This window comes from Halyomorpha halys, unplaced genomic scaffold, assembly GCF_000696795.3.
Source record: "Halyomorpha halys isolate HHAL.00 unplaced genomic scaffold, Hhal_1.1 Scaffold243.1, whole genome shotgun sequence".
Taxonomy (NCBI): Eukaryota; Metazoa; Arthropoda; class Insecta; order Hemiptera; family Pentatomidae; genus Halyomorpha; species Halyomorpha halys.
In genome coordinates, this window is record NW_027106548.1 from 759,228 (window position 1) to 774,741 (window position 15,514).

The 15,514-nt window shown below is 31.7% G+C and overlaps 2 protein-coding genes across 8 annotated transcripts in view; one reads left to right on the plus strand and one right to left on the minus strand.

The window, feature by feature from the left end:
* The window catches only part of LOC106680121 (dehydrogenase/reductase SDR family member 11), a 29,163-nt gene extending 20,999 nt beyond the window's left edge, over positions 1-8,164 (minus strand). For 2 of the 3 annotated variants that reach the window (XM_014419624.3, XM_014419623.3), the window contains exons 1-3: positions 8,006-8,164; positions 3,081-3,240; positions 203-332 (exon numbers count right to left, since the gene is read on the minus strand). In XM_014419624.3, coding sequence (XP_014275110.1) covers positions 203-332; positions 3,081-3,240; positions 8,006-8,137 — 422 coding nt within the window. In that variant the 5' untranslated portion in view covers positions 8,138-8,164. The remainder of the gene's footprint in view (positions 1-202; positions 333-3,080; positions 3,241-8,005) is intronic. The other variant, XM_067044892.1, reaches the window with a different exon arrangement.
* LOC106680118 (zinc finger X-chromosomal protein) overlaps positions 5,882-15,514 on the plus strand; it is a 30,849-nt gene continuing 21,216 nt past the window's right edge. For 4 of the 5 annotated variants that reach the window (XR_001343070.3, XR_001343071.2, XM_014419621.2 and 1 more), the window contains exons 1-5: positions 5,882-6,034; positions 6,673-6,759; positions 11,476-11,547; positions 11,715-11,792; positions 14,490-14,543. Coding sequence is in view for 3 of the 5 variants with exons in the window: in XM_014419621.2 (XP_014275107.1) it covers positions 6,022-6,034; positions 6,673-6,759; positions 11,476-11,547; positions 11,715-11,792; positions 14,490-14,543 (304 nt within the window). In the remaining 2 variants the exon portion in view is untranslated. Of the gene's footprint in view, positions 6,035-6,672; positions 6,760-11,090; positions 11,274-11,475; positions 11,548-11,714; positions 11,793-14,489; positions 14,544-15,514 lie in introns of those variants that run through there. The other variant, XM_014419620.3, reaches the window with a different exon arrangement.

Genomic DNA, 15,514 nt, shown 5'->3' on the forward strand with positions numbered 1-15,514 from the left:
TAACAGGGTAAATGGAGGGATGGCAAAATGGAATGCTAACAGGGTAAATGGAGGGATGGCAAAATTAAGCTTGTCTTCCTTGGAATACAAAGATCCTTGTTCTAGTCATATATATATACTTTTTAAAAACGGTGATAAGACTTGATTGTACATAATTTATTCAGGGAGACATATTTAAAGATAGTTTATATGAATACTCCACCTGCTGATATTAATAATATATCCATCATCAATTTTATTCTTCTTCATCCAGGCTACTGCTTCTCTAGTTGCTACTCCCAGTGCTATCACATTAAGGTCGAACATGTAGCGCCAGTGTTTCAAGTTACATTCTAAATTAAAAAGAAAATGTTTGTAGTTAAACATCTTTTGATATAAAATTAAAGGATAAGATAGTGCATAATGTAACCAAGTAGCGATGATAATGTACAAATTCCATTAAACACTAATTATCCTCAAATAATTGGTTTTATTAATTGATTTCTACCTAAAAAAACACAGCAATGGTTATAGAGCTATAGTAATATTGTATGTGATATATTTATATAATAATATAAATATAATATGTAATGAAAAAATAATATAGTACCAGAAAAATATGATAATATTAATATAATATTGGAGTAGCAAAATACTATTGTGTGATTATACAATTTCTTTATTCAGAATTTGAATCACTCATAAATTTATCAGAATGTAAAGTTCTATTAAAATAATGATAAGTGATAGTTGAACATGGATAAATTATTGAAGGAGAATATGGGGATGCGGTCAAAATATAACATAAATAAGTTGAAATAACTTCAGAATTTTTAGCCTTCATCAGGGCTAAGAACAAAGAATAAGATAACAAGCAATGAATACAAAAAATAAAAAAGGAAAATATAAACAGAATGACGTAAAGTAAATAATTGTACAGAATGAAATTAATAAAATTAAAAATATAGGTCAAATAGTAAATTGGTGTACTATTTTTATTTTTATAAAAATTGTACACCAATTTACTATTTGACATTTATTTAACTGTACCCGGACCAAATTCCATTTATTGATACACAATCAGCAATCTTCCAGTAATAAAATTAAAGTGATGAAAGAAGTGGAAAATAAAATGAATATATTGGTAATTGAATAAATAAGTAAAAATAACATAATTAAGGAAATAAAATAAAAATTTGAAGTTATATAATGCAAAGGAATATGAATTATTTTCATTAATAATGTAAAAATTAAAATTATGGAAAGAAAAAATAAAATTTAGAGAAAGAAAATATATGTAACTAATGAAATATGTAATAAAGAAGCATAATATGAAGTTAAGTTTAACAAAAGAAGTGAATAGAAAACATAATAATAATAATATATGGTGAACATAACTAATAATGTGGGTAAGGAAAATTAAGAAAAGAATAGAAAAGGAGGGGTGTTATCTCATAATGTTTTTTTTTAGAAAATATATAATTACTTGGGCAGGATAACCTGCAAAAAGTTAGATAAAGAAACAAAATATGAAGTTAGGTTAGACAGAAGAAGTGAATAGAAAACCTAACAATAATAATATATGGTGAACATAACTAATAATAACTTATTTAACAATACCAAGTTTTGTCCAGAACTTCTAGCCTTCATCATGGCTAAGAATAAAGAACAAGATAACAACCAAAGAATACAAAAAATAAAATATAGACAAAATGATATAAAGTAAATAGATGTACCGAATCAAATTAATAAAATTGCAGTGATCTAAGAAGTGAAAAATAAATTCTATTTAAATACATTTATTTTATTACTAACGGGCTCAAGGCCAACTCCCTTCTTTTTGGCTTCACTTTCCCTTAGAAGATGAGTTGGGAATGCCAACCCCTGACATAACTAGACAGCTGTCTAACCATGTTATATATTGTGACATTCCTAAATATATTATTTGAGTCAATAAAGATTTCAACAGAATCTTCAGATCCACTAAAAGCAACAATGGCAAATTCGGGCATATGCAAGCGTGTGGGTGGATCATTTGGAGTGGGTGGTATAAGTTGGCTTGAGTTTTCAACAGACCCATCCAGCAAAGCTGACCCTCCCCGCTCATCATAATACTAACATAATAATGCTCCTGCGACTCTCCACATACAGTGATGTCTCCCATACCCCTTAAAATACCTTCCAGTAACAGAAGGAAGCATTACTCTACCTCCCACAGGAGTGTCCGAAAAAGAAACAAAACCGACCTATCGAATCAAAATGCAATGTATATATTTATTCTATTTGTATTGTATATATTTGTAAACTGTACATATTGAGACAATAAACAGTTAGGAAAAAAAAAAACCGTCCCATCTCACCTCCTGATATCTTCGAGTAGAATTCATAAGGAACAGACACATCAAAACATGTTAAGTATTTCACCTTATACCTTCAAGTACCATTGGTAGAAAAAGGTAATATCCAATTTGAATTATGTAACCATACTTAATGCGACCTATTAATTTAATATTTTTCTGTTTTAGAGGGATCGACAAAAAAAAAAAAAAACGGACCCATCTCACCATTAGCCTGAATGGTCTCTCCCCATTCATTGTAAGCCACCGGCTATCATGCCACCTATGCAAACCCGCCTTCAGCGGACCTTGTAATCCTGTCATATGCATTAATGCCACACGGCAAACTAAGATATAGTACACCACTTTACTATTTGAGTTTTATTTGACTGCACCCGGACCAAATTGCATTTATTGATGCACACGGTCAATCAGCAATCTTCCAGTACGATTTAATAATCAATTAACAGATATAATTGTCGAAGTAAAAGATATACACTGATTAAATTTTAATTTTAACTAACTTGTATTGGAAAAGTGATTAAATTGGGTAAAGATCTAGTCAATAATTTAACTACAAAAATTAAGGTAAAAGTAAAATAATAAAGTAAGTAATCTTTCCCCCTCCTCGACGGTGATGTGGGGAGTTTTTCCCTTCTTTTACCGGCGCTATCTGTAGGAAAATAGAATGAATCAGTGATAAGGCTGCTCTAATTTTAGCGAAAATACAATCATGAATAAACAAATTTTATAAACATATATTACCTAAAACACTTGTTTGGTAAGCAATACCAGCGTTGTTTACAAGAACATGAACAGGCCCAATGGTATCATTAATTTTTTGGAACAGATTAACGATTTCTTCATCTTTGGTTATATCACAAGGCAATGGAAAAATCCTTCCTTTATATTGGTCAGCAAGTTCCTGCAAAAATACACATTTATTTTTACTAATATGATTGATATTTCTATATTTAAAATTAAAAAATTAATTTATTAAAATAATTCATCAAATTTAGAATAATGAAGAATTCGTTTCTTTAAAAATAAAAATAATGAAATTCTCTCTAAAAAAACTCACTAAAAATATATATATATATATATATATCAAAGGTTTAGAGGAGAGTGGGATTGTTGGGGCACCAACTTAAGAGAAAGTTAATTCAATTTGATCTGGAACTATGGATACAAGTACTTGAATGTATCAGTAATTTGTTTTATAATATAATGTATATATTTATATATATAATGTATACATTTTGTATTTATAACCTTAAAAAAAAGTAACATGTTTATGCAAGGTGGTGATATTGCCCCATATAGACAATTCCCTCCACATCACGGTAATACCACCACAAAATGTAAAAGGTACCACTAAAAGTACCCTCTGAAACAACTATTTATTGCTTATAATAGTTATTTTTAAATATTTGGCAAATATACCTGCAAAATAAAAAAAATTTCTTTATATAGTTGGGAAAATTGAAATATGTCATAATATAGTTGAGAAATCAGGTCAAAATAGTTGGAAAAGCAGAAGGTTAACCCATCGTGAAAAATGATGAATTGCGGCTACATGTGACAAACAAAAGTAATTCAACAAATATTTTTCCTATTACAAAATCTATCAAATCCTTTATTAACTGAACTAACAAACAGTTTGTTCATTATTTTTATGAACCGCTCCAGAAATAAAGTCGACCTCTTGGGTCGGATTCGAATCGGCCCCGCTGCAGTTTCGAGGTTGTTAAGATTACGCCTCAACTCTTTCAGTTACAGACGGCTCCGAGCAGTATGGGTAGGAGTCAAAGGAGATTTAAAAAAGGACCTCATTTGTATCCTTACTAAATTAATTAGCTGATTATAAGAAGTTTTGGACCAACAGAATAATTGCCAGATGAACAATTTACTTTTTCATCTTCTGATAACGCACCAAATAAGATAGCTAAGTTTCATATTCACACAATTAATTAATGAAAATTGCAATATCTTATCTCTATGATAAATTTAGAAGTTGTTTACTACCTTGCTGCTATTATAAGAACTGCTTTCCAAATATTATCAACTAACGATTAATGCGTTTACATAACGAACTGATCAAACAGGCTTATATCTCTTTTTTTTTCATATTACTCTTTTTCAGTCCATCCAAAATATGTTTATCATGTAATTACGAGTTCTATATTCCAAAAAGTTAATCTATTTATTAAATATGTTACATAATATAAAGGTCGCGAATTGTTGACCTTAAAGGGATATTAATAACTACGAAGCGCATATCGTTCAGGGACGATGCATTATCAATTATGTAACCATCTCCAGAACACACCCAATAGTACAGGAGCCCCATGCATAAAACATATATATGCAAATATTGAAGCGCTCGGTCGTATAACATAATAACTGCAAAAGTGAAAACTTTTACTATTTTTTTTTTCCAAATATTAATGAACTGTTCGTTGACAAAAAAATACAGTTTTAAGAACTGTTGAAACAAAAAATCATAAAACGAACGGTTGAGACGAATGAGAGAACATCATCCTGTTAGTTTTCGTTCCTGTTATTGTTTAATAGTTGGTGAAAATAACCGACATGAATACAACGAAACGTTTTACGAATTAAGCAGGAAATTCTTCAATTTAGAAATATATTATTTTTCGAATTATTTCTATAATTAAAAATCTATACCATTACAAACCATGAAGGATTAGGAATGTAGTACTTTGTAAGGAAATACTATTACTAAACCAACGGTTGTGCAAGGAGTGATTTGGTCAGAATACAGTACAAGTAATGTAAGAGAACTAACAGTAGCATTAACTGTCATATGTATACGTCTTGACAGTGTACTGTCGTAACATATCAACTTTACCAACTGTAATGACGATAGGCGGGAAAACATTATTCTTTATTCTCATTATTCCATAATTGCTGAAAAACTGATAAACTAAATTAAAGAGTATCAGTCCCAGACCCTAAAAATAAATCTATCCTGGGCCCCAGAAGGTGCCTAAGTTCTGAAATTAAAAACCTAAGGAAAAATAATAACTTGTTACTAATAGAAAACGTTTCTAATAATTAAATAAAAAACTAATCGAAGGAATAGTGCGACACTGCTACATCAAACCTAAAGCCATTTTAGCGGAAATCCCAGATTCCCGCCAATTATCAGCTAAAGTGAAAAATACTCGCATCGGCAGGAATGTTTTCATAACATTGATAATCTCAAGAAACACACTAACTTAATTGTCACCTATATTTGTATAATTTACATTATTATTAATATTTAAGTAGTTCATATTTCAAATTATTTAAGTGATGGTAGTATTTTTTGTTCATGTCACGGAAAGAAGAGGATACATTTTTAATAAACATCAATTTTTAAATATTATGAATAATATTTTTTTCTAAAGGCAATAAGAATAAATAAGAAGTTTTCCTTTTTATTATGTAATAAAAGTGGGGAGTGGCTCAGTGGTAAAGTACTATACTACTGACTTCAAGAACACAGGTTTGAATCGAGGTATGATAGATAATTATTTATTCTGTTAGTGTCCAGTGGGTTGACACCCAACCACATAAAATGGGTACTCTTACTTGGAGAAAAATCTTGCGGTCGAGCATGATTCTGACCAAATCACCTCCTTGCACAATCGTTGCTCGAAGAACAGTACTTGCTTACAAAGTACTCCATCCCTGATTTTTTATGGGTTGTAATGGTACAGATTCATTTATTTTTTATTTCATAATAAAATATAAATAATTTACTTGTTGTTTTTATTTAATTATAATGTTAGTTTTTAAGAACAAGCTTAAAGTTTTTACCGCTGAATTGCTTTGGCCCGGGTCAGCTAAGGCTCTGTACGAACATTAAAACATTTCTTATCTTTTGTTTGCCATTTCTAAATTATTATTTTTTTAAACTTATATAGCAGCTGTTATAGAATATATGAAAAAAGTGATCTTTTGTTTCGAAATGAGCAATAATAAATCAATGAGTGGATCTATTTTATCACAAAGTGAAATGTAAACTTGTTATTCTTACTGATAAAGGAGGTTCTTATCTCGTTGTTAATCGAAAGTCATCAACTGTTTGTCGAGGATAATCAGGCTTTCTATCGTAAAACATGATATATAAAAAAATTAAAACTTTTACGATGTCACAATGTTCGTTAATTACATTTTCTTACCTTCAACCACCAGTCACCTACAATAATTCAATATGAAAAATGACTTAAAATTCTGTCCAAATTATATCAAATCAGCATTAATGAATTAAGTAATACTAAAGAATTTTATTCATCATAAATGCCAAATGCCATGTTTTACGACCTTTTAACATTAATACGTTTTTTAGGACTCCTGAATCTGAAACAAACAAGATATGGAAATGCACACTTGAGCGTTCCAAGCGAGGGATACAGCCGTCCCTTCCCCATTATAAGTATACAAACATTATTAATATAATATAAATTTTTTTTTCAAGCAAATGATTGTAATAAGTAATAAAGCACTGCTATAATTATCTTAAAATTTTGGTTTCATTCTCCCTTTCCGTTTTGGCTTGACTTCCCCCCTCCTCCAGTTATGATCCAGAGTACGGCCTTGAATACACGTACACATAAATGTGCAACCGTTCGCTATAACTCCTTGTAGAGACGTTAAGCAACATTTTAAGCAGTTTTTGAGTTTAGTGTAATGGGCTACACAAAAATTTCGTGGGGTTGGTTTAAACTATGGGGGGGGGGGGGGGGGCAGCTGGAGTTTGTCGCTGATTCCTAAACAAGGTGCCGAGTCGTAGAAAATTAGTAGTAATTTAGTCTTTATTTAAACAATAAATATGAAGGAAACAAATATTTTTATATAAATTAACTTCTTTTTTCAGACAGGTTTGTTTCTCTATCATAATAAAAAATTTCCATACATTCTTGCACTTTTTATTTTCTTGTAACTCCTACGTTTCGGCCGTTCTCAAGAATCTTATTTATAATATCACAGCTAGTATTGTTATCAATGTTGTAGGCTATTCTGCCTTTGTCATATTTATCTTAGTCAATAACCTATCATTATTCACAATTTCATTTTTTATAATTCTATTTAGTTTACACTACCTATTACAATCTACCACTTTATCAACAATACAAATACAAAACTTGTGTCGGTGATGAACTGATAGATTGTAATAAAAATATTCTATTTAATAATTGTAAAATACAATTATTCTATTTAGTGAATGATGGAAATTGTGATAATAGGTCATTGACTAAGATATATTTTGATATAACATTTTGGTAAAAATATTAGCCGAGATATCATAAATAAGATCCTTGAGAATGGCCGAAACGTAGGAGTTACAAGAAAATAAAAAGTGTAAGAATATATGGATATTTTTTTATTATAATTAAGAAACAAATATTGTTTTCTGAAAATGTATTAGATAGATAGAGGTTGTTTATTTATTGTTGGTTTGTTTGTTCGAACACCTTGCGTGTACTTCATACAAAGGCATGAAGAATAGGTTATCTAACAGGTTACCGACCTCTTCTAGCCATGACTCGAAGGTCATGATTCATTCTCTATGACCGCGAACATAAACTCAAAGATCTTGAGGTTTGGCCCAACGCCCTTAATATTATATTGTTATGGCGTAATGATATTTAAGATACTCTAGCAGACTACATGCTACCTACTTGTAACTTCTCCCGCCTCCTGGCCACAGCCACAACTCTCATTCCCTCCTCAGCCAGTTTGGCCGCCACGGCCCTCCCGATCCCGGCGCTGGCTCCCGTTACCACGGCGACCTTATCCTTCCACCGCTGCATCGCTTATGATCAGAGCGCCGACCCCCCCTTCTCGCTTGGCGCCTCATCTCCCACTCTCCACTTTTCATTTCATCGGATAGACGTTTTAAATTTCAACCAGGTATAAACAAATCTGTTGCTCGCGCGCTCCGCACAACTTCCACTTACTAACCAAATTTGAGACGATATAAATCCTCGTACGTCTTAAAAGAGCCATATTTTTACAATTCAGGTTGACGATTCTTTCCCTTATTGCATATTTCATATACAGTAGAACCCCTGTTATATGGGGTAATTATAGGTCGGGGGTTCGCGGATAATCGAAAACCCCGGAATTACAATATTTTATTGACATTGTGTGATAGATAAGGTTAATTAAAAAAAAAAAAATGCAAAAATCACTTTTGTTTACAAACAAACATGTTATGTACATTAAATTATAATATACTAAATTCATAAGAATGAATTTATGCATGTTTTTACATATGTATTTATAAAAAATACATATGTAAAAATGTAGAAAACATAGGGAAAGAAAACGCATATGTAATTAGTTAATTAGTTAAATATGCAAGTAAAATAACAGGATTAAAGAAATAAAATATAAAGTTATATAATCCGAAAGATGTAAAGAAAAATGAATGATAAAATCTAGTTAGTAAATATATGTAAAAAAAACATAAAATTAAAGTGAAAAAAAGTGAGAAAGAAAATATATTTAATTCATAAAATGTGTTAGAAAAATGCTAGCATGAAAGAAATAAAATATAAAGTTATTGTGATGAACATAACTTGATAATGTAGGAAAGGAAGAAAAGAGTAGAGAAAGAAGGGGAAAAATACGAAAAAAAGAAATTAAACCTGAAGAACACACCGAAAGGTCCAGGTCTCAAGTACTAGTGCAGTGGCGCGTAAAAAAAACATATATATATATATATAAATAAAGGATAAAAAAACTTGCAATGGGTGGAACGAAGAAATGGTGGAAACTTAAAATTCCGACCGAAAGGTTGGCACTAATAAATAGGTTTTTACTTATTTTTGTTCATCACTGACAGGACCCCAACCATCGCCTCATTGATAAAATATATGAAATTAAGTGGCACATGCAATAAGTCAATTGTAGCGGGAAAGGTACTTATGCTTATCTTAAACAACTAATTTCAATTCCATACAACTTTTCATTTTTGGCTGAATTTTTCACTTCCATAGAGGCACACAGAGATCATTTTATGAAACTTGATTATTTATACTCGGGATCTTCAAAACATGTATACCTTTATTAAGGAGAAACAGAAAAAGTTGTTAGAATAAAATTAAAAAATAGAATACAAAAAACCCTTGAGCGTTTATACCATTTCGTTTAGTTTACAAGGTTCTTATACATTTCCAAGTTTTATGCAGATTGGTGAAGTCGTGTTGAAGTTTTTTTAATAACAAAAAAAATCAAAGGCAAAAGTTTATATTTTTCTGTTGCTGTTATATTCGTATTTATGGATTTCTTGATATGTTGACTGGGGCCGAGCAGGCATTTTCGACTTACCTATTCTGAAAACGTGAACTAAAAAATACCCTTTTCTGTGTGATGCGAGTGAATAATAAACAATTTTATATGAATCCGTTGTCAATTATTTAATATAAATTTTACCCAACTCTGATATAGACCATTCATACATGTATAGATTAATTTTATTTATTTAGAGCGTCATTTCTCTCCCTCGATTTTTCCGGTTTTCGCCACAAAGTTACGGTGCGTTACGCACTAAAGTTTAGGACCAAATCCAGAGTCTGTGGAAACTTGTTACAACGGCATTCTGGTTAACCAATAGTTTCAATACTTAAAAAATCAATCAAAAAGTGAGTGTATTTGTGAACCTCATGTTATTCCGGTCAGGAAGATTGTGCATTATATAGCTCACAAAAAACAAGAATTCTTTACTCTTGCTTTGGTATCTATAAACCTACTAGAGGAAGCTGGCGACAAAGAGGTTTTAAACTAGGTCATTATCCGTGTGTCAAAACTAATGTATTCAATCAATATGACAGTTTAAAGACACGAAGCTCTGGGGAAAGCCAAAATACGGGTGTGATTTGGAAACTACTTACATTGTAAGAATTATCTAGGGTTTAATCTAGCTTTTAAATACTACCTTTCGAAAAGAGATTATTTTTCATTCAAAAAGATTTGAGACTTTATGAAAGTACAAAGCACAAGCTGAAATCTTAGAATTATATTTGAACAACTCATTTTCAGGACATCAGAAATTTTTGATATATTCCTCGAGACTAGAACCCACTACTAGAACAGTAGTGGCCAAGTATTGTAGTAGATATCAGAAGGAGCGTGGATAATTCCGTAGTTTTCAAACATTTAGGGAAACGTACCGCAAAATCCAGAAAAGAAAGATGAAATAGACCTGTTATTACTCGATGAAAAAAAATGTTTGTTAAATCTCAATTATTTTTGTAACTAACCGGCCAACTTAAAAATGTCATCAATGTTCGGAAGCACGTACTTATGTGAAAGTGTGTTTTCGTCGACGAAGTTTATAAAAAACCAAAATAGGAATAAACTTTTTGACATGTCTTTACTTCATCTCATAAGGTGGGGTACAACAGAAATAGAGGTGGATATTCGTTCGTTGGCGGTCGAAGTTAATCTTCCACGATTTCCACACTAAATATGTATTTTGATTGTGATTGCGATGTTTGTATCGATTGATAAATGATAAAAATATTGTGCCTTTATATTTTTCTTATTTATATATAATAAATACTTAGTCAATATAAAAAAATATTTATACTTTTGGTTTTATTAATAACTTTACCTTATTGATACTTTAAATTATATAATTATTATGTGGCCCTTGAGGCTTTGTAAGTTGGAAAACTCTCTCATGCCCTTAGTTTACTGGTGATAGATGATTTGGGGCCGATTGGTTATTTCTTCTTTCTTCAAGTTTCCAAACATCTTTGTACCCGTACTTTGGAACCTCGTTGTAAGAGGTTCAAATCGTAATTGCGGAGATTTCAAACTTTCACATTTGACTTGTTGATTCAGTTTGGTATAGATTGGTCGTCTGAGTTCGAAGTTATGAATCCTATAATTCATTTATAGAATTATGAATTTTCAAATTATCAGCGATGGCAGATGACGGTGAGTTTATTAAATATTATTTCTGTCCTTTGACCTACATATAAAAAAGTTGTTTCATCAGTTTTTATTTTTCAGTCAAATATTTGAATATTTTGTTGTTAACTAAAGTTTTGTATGAATGCTAATTTTTTGCTATATTGAAACAGTTAATTGTTTGTTTTGTTATTTTATAGAATTACTAATTGTTTCTTTTAATTTTTAGGTATAGATTCGAAACCAGAAATCAAAGTTGAAGTAAAGCAGGAATATGAAGAAAACTACTTTTCCGATGCTGGTATGATATTGAATATCCTTCTTTTTGAACAATTACCTCATTTTTATTGTCAATAGAACTTAAAGATTCATCAGAAATTGTGATTTATTTTACATCTCTTTCCATAATTTTTTGTGTTAATTTCTGTTCTATCTGGCTAAGTTAATATGAATTTATTTTTATTATAGGCTGTTCTTTCGATACTAGTTTAGTTCCTTATTCCTGTGATGACGAGATCGATGTCAAAGATGAACCATGTGATTTTGGTATGTATTTATAGAGCCATGAAAATGTCTCCATTTTTATTAAGTGTAAACTTTATACCATAGTTGTATAAGTTAGGGATTGGAATTGTCAAGGAGTATAGATAAAAGTTATTAGAAAAGTCACAATTTTTTGTTTATTACAGTTTTAGCTATTCGTTCATAGCTCTCTCTGACAGGGGGCAAATATATAATCATTTATTCCACCGTGAGGAAATGTTTGAACATTGTTGTCAATTCAATCTTGACTCCAAAATTGTTGATTCCCAACATCAACTGAAAATGTTCTGTTAGAGGTTTGGCATCCATTTTGACTGAGCAGGACTCATTATTGTGATCCCATAGAAATGACACTAATAAGTGTGTAGGCTATGAACCTGTGAATAGAACATTGTGTATGGCTGAAATATATTTCCAGTGGTGTTCTGTTACCCAGCTTTTTAAACTTATGTATTGACTTTTAGTTTTCACTGAGTTAGTAGTGTTTAGTAACATTTTTCTGATGGTTAATTTGTGAGGTTTTGGAGCAATATGTTTGCATTCTTTAACTTACATCTTAGTTGAATTTGTCAGAAATTTTTAATTTTGTTGACTCTTTAGCTATCTTGAATAAACAGTATGGATATTTGTTATTCTGATTCATTTATTTGATGGAGATGGTCTGGGCTGTAGTCAAGAGATGAACAAATATTGTTTTGTGTAAAAGGAATTTGGTTCGGGTGCAGTGAAAAAGTAACTCAAATTGTACAAACCAATTATTTGTTTAGAGCCAATTGTTTCATCCATTTGGGGTCAAATGTTGGCTTTTAATAAATAGTTTATTCACTATTTGATTTATTTTGACCGCACTGCATTTTTTTTTTCTAAAAGCACCGCGGCTTATACAGCCCATTATAACATCAGAAACACTACATTATAATGAACTTATTAAAGCTTAAAATGTGTAGATTCTATGAATAGAGGTATGCTTGAGGGATTGATCAATTCACATTGCTTGGACCCCAAGATGCAATCCACACCAAACAGTGTGAACCTCAACCCTGCATTACATTTCATTCTCAACATTACAGAATCTGCACACAGGGTATCACATAAGCTTGAGGTTAATACATATATTTATTAAGTTTACAGTGACCTGCGAAGATCCCTGTGATTTTCCTTGGAGAACTTCTGTCCAGCTGAAGGAATATTTCACTTCAGCCCCTACCGGGGATGTCCAGGAACAGCTTAAAGTCTAGCTGTTTATAATTTAGCCTCTAAAGTTTGGCTTTTAAGGTGTAAGCCGCCTTTATATTACTTTTTGCATAGGTTAGGCTTATGCCACACATGGGCTCAGGTCTAATAGGAATGGTCTCTGAGTCACTCCTCGCTATCCTGCCAGGAACCTATTTGGTACTAACTTTATTGTCACATGAGAGTTTGTTGAGTATTGCATAGTAATCTTCAACAACTCTAGAGTGTGTAATCTACAACTATCTTCCAAAAATAGTTTTGAACTATTTATGAATTACTAATGTTTCAACCCACAATGTAGGCATTTATCAGGACTAAAATAAAAAGATACTAAGTAAAGCTAATATACAGTATAAATGTGACATGCAAATAAAACAGATTTAAAGCTGGAGGTATAGAAAGACTTCCGTACAAACAAACTATCATAAAACTTCTTTATTTTCCTCTTTAGAGAACAGGGTGGCAAAGAGGCAAGGTTCTGTGCTACTAACTCGAATCCGCCTGTATCAGATAATTATTTATTCTGTTACTGTAGCCAATGTGTCAACTCTAAGAGCTCTGGATCCCTCCTGTCCACCCATCCTCATAAAATAGGTACTCATAATTGGGGAAAAATCTGGTGGTTGTGCATAATCTTGAAAAAGCTATCTTGTATAACCGTTGCTCTAGAGAAGACCCCTGACCCTTGGACTGTAGAGGTTCACAGTACTGTTATTATCACCTTCCTTCTGTGCCATTACTACCATCTAGGAGCATCTATCCAATGCAGCCACTCCTCTCGGCCCCTTCTTTGCAGCTTCATTTGGTTGAGGAATTTGCTTTGTTTACCTCTCACCCTTTACAAATTCGTGATATGTTACTCCAGAACGTCCGCATGGTCTCCTCCCTGTGGGTCAAGCTTCCAATGCCTTATAGGATCCATGTCCTTGTTCATGTGGAAGACTTGCCCAAACCACTTAAGCTGCCGTCTTTCCAGCATGGTTTTGAGTTCAGAAAATTCCGGCTGCTCTCTTATACTCTCATTTCTAATGCAATCCGTCATAGTTTTCATGACAGATCTATCAGTTGGTTTTGGAATGGTTTAGAAATTAATAAACTTCTCTATACAGACAATAGATAGCATGACTGGCAATGCTTTGGCACATCAAATTCAGTTTTCACAAAAATATGGGGTAGTATACTCTGATTATCAACACCCCATATATGATTCTGTGTGTTTTGAATAATTTTAAATATTTATTTGAAGATGGTTCAAGTGGCTGTCATGAAAGGTATACAAAATAACAGAAAAAATTATTTATTTGACTCCAATGTTTTGCCCCACTTTGGTGAGTTGGATCGTGACAAATAGGGAAAGTCTTTTTTGACCACCAACTGAACCAATAATCTTGATAATCTTCCGAGTTAAAATTTCATATCAATGATTACTTGTTCATAGAACTTATAGAATTATTTATCTTATTTCAGATGAAGACTGCAAACAGTCAGTCAAATTAGAAATAAAAGAAGAGTTTCCTTTGAGTAAGTAGAAATAAATATTAAAATGCACTTGTTTTGAATAGCTTTTACTACGTATTTTTGCCTGTTTTAACGTAAAACTTTAAAGTACTATTGTGAGGCGTCCATCGCAGCTAATAACAATTCTAATTTCCAAATCGCTTTCGGAAATGGTTTTACAAAGCTTGGAATCTGGTATTGTCAAATTAAAAAAAAAAAAAAAAAAAAAATACTGTATGTGATTTCAGAAACAAGCTCCCACCACAGTTTTTCTTAGCTTTATGCACAGTTAATAAAGATGCGTGTTTTTAGCAGTGGAGTGCATTGAATTCTACACCTTAAAGGTCCCACAGGTATTAGTGGGCCTCCATAGGTACTATCCACAGAGGTATTAGTGGGCGGGCTGCTTTGCTCTCTAGTAGATATTTTGTCGTCTATTACCCTTGCTCATAGTATGTGTTAACATCTCACAATTTCATAGTAAATGTAGGATGTATGTCTAGACCTCTAGGAGTGTTGTGGATGTCACTAAGGTAAGTTGGGGCAGGTGCAGACCAAAATTTTGACTTTGGTGGGATATTGATAATTTTGTTAACCTATTTCTCTCAAAAGAAAAACCTTAAAAATAATTAGTTGATTAATGTTATAGTATAAATATTTGAACTACCTCGAAGAAATGGAGTAAGAGCGTATAACTTTCATTCTTCTTGTGGAAACTTACTTCCTCTCAGACTTGACTCCTATCAAAACAAAAAAATGAATTTTCAGGTGTATTCCATACCAGAACTAGCATAGAGGAGGCATACTTTAAAAACTTAATTTAACTTAAGAATTAACTCTAGAAAGAAAATCTCTTACAGTAGCATCTCAGATTTATATATTTGATATTCTTTGGTCTTGGTACCATTGGTATTGGTCTACCAGCTGTTAATGATATTCTCCATTATAATCTTTGTTCTACCAGCTGTTTATGATATTCTCCATTATAATCTTTG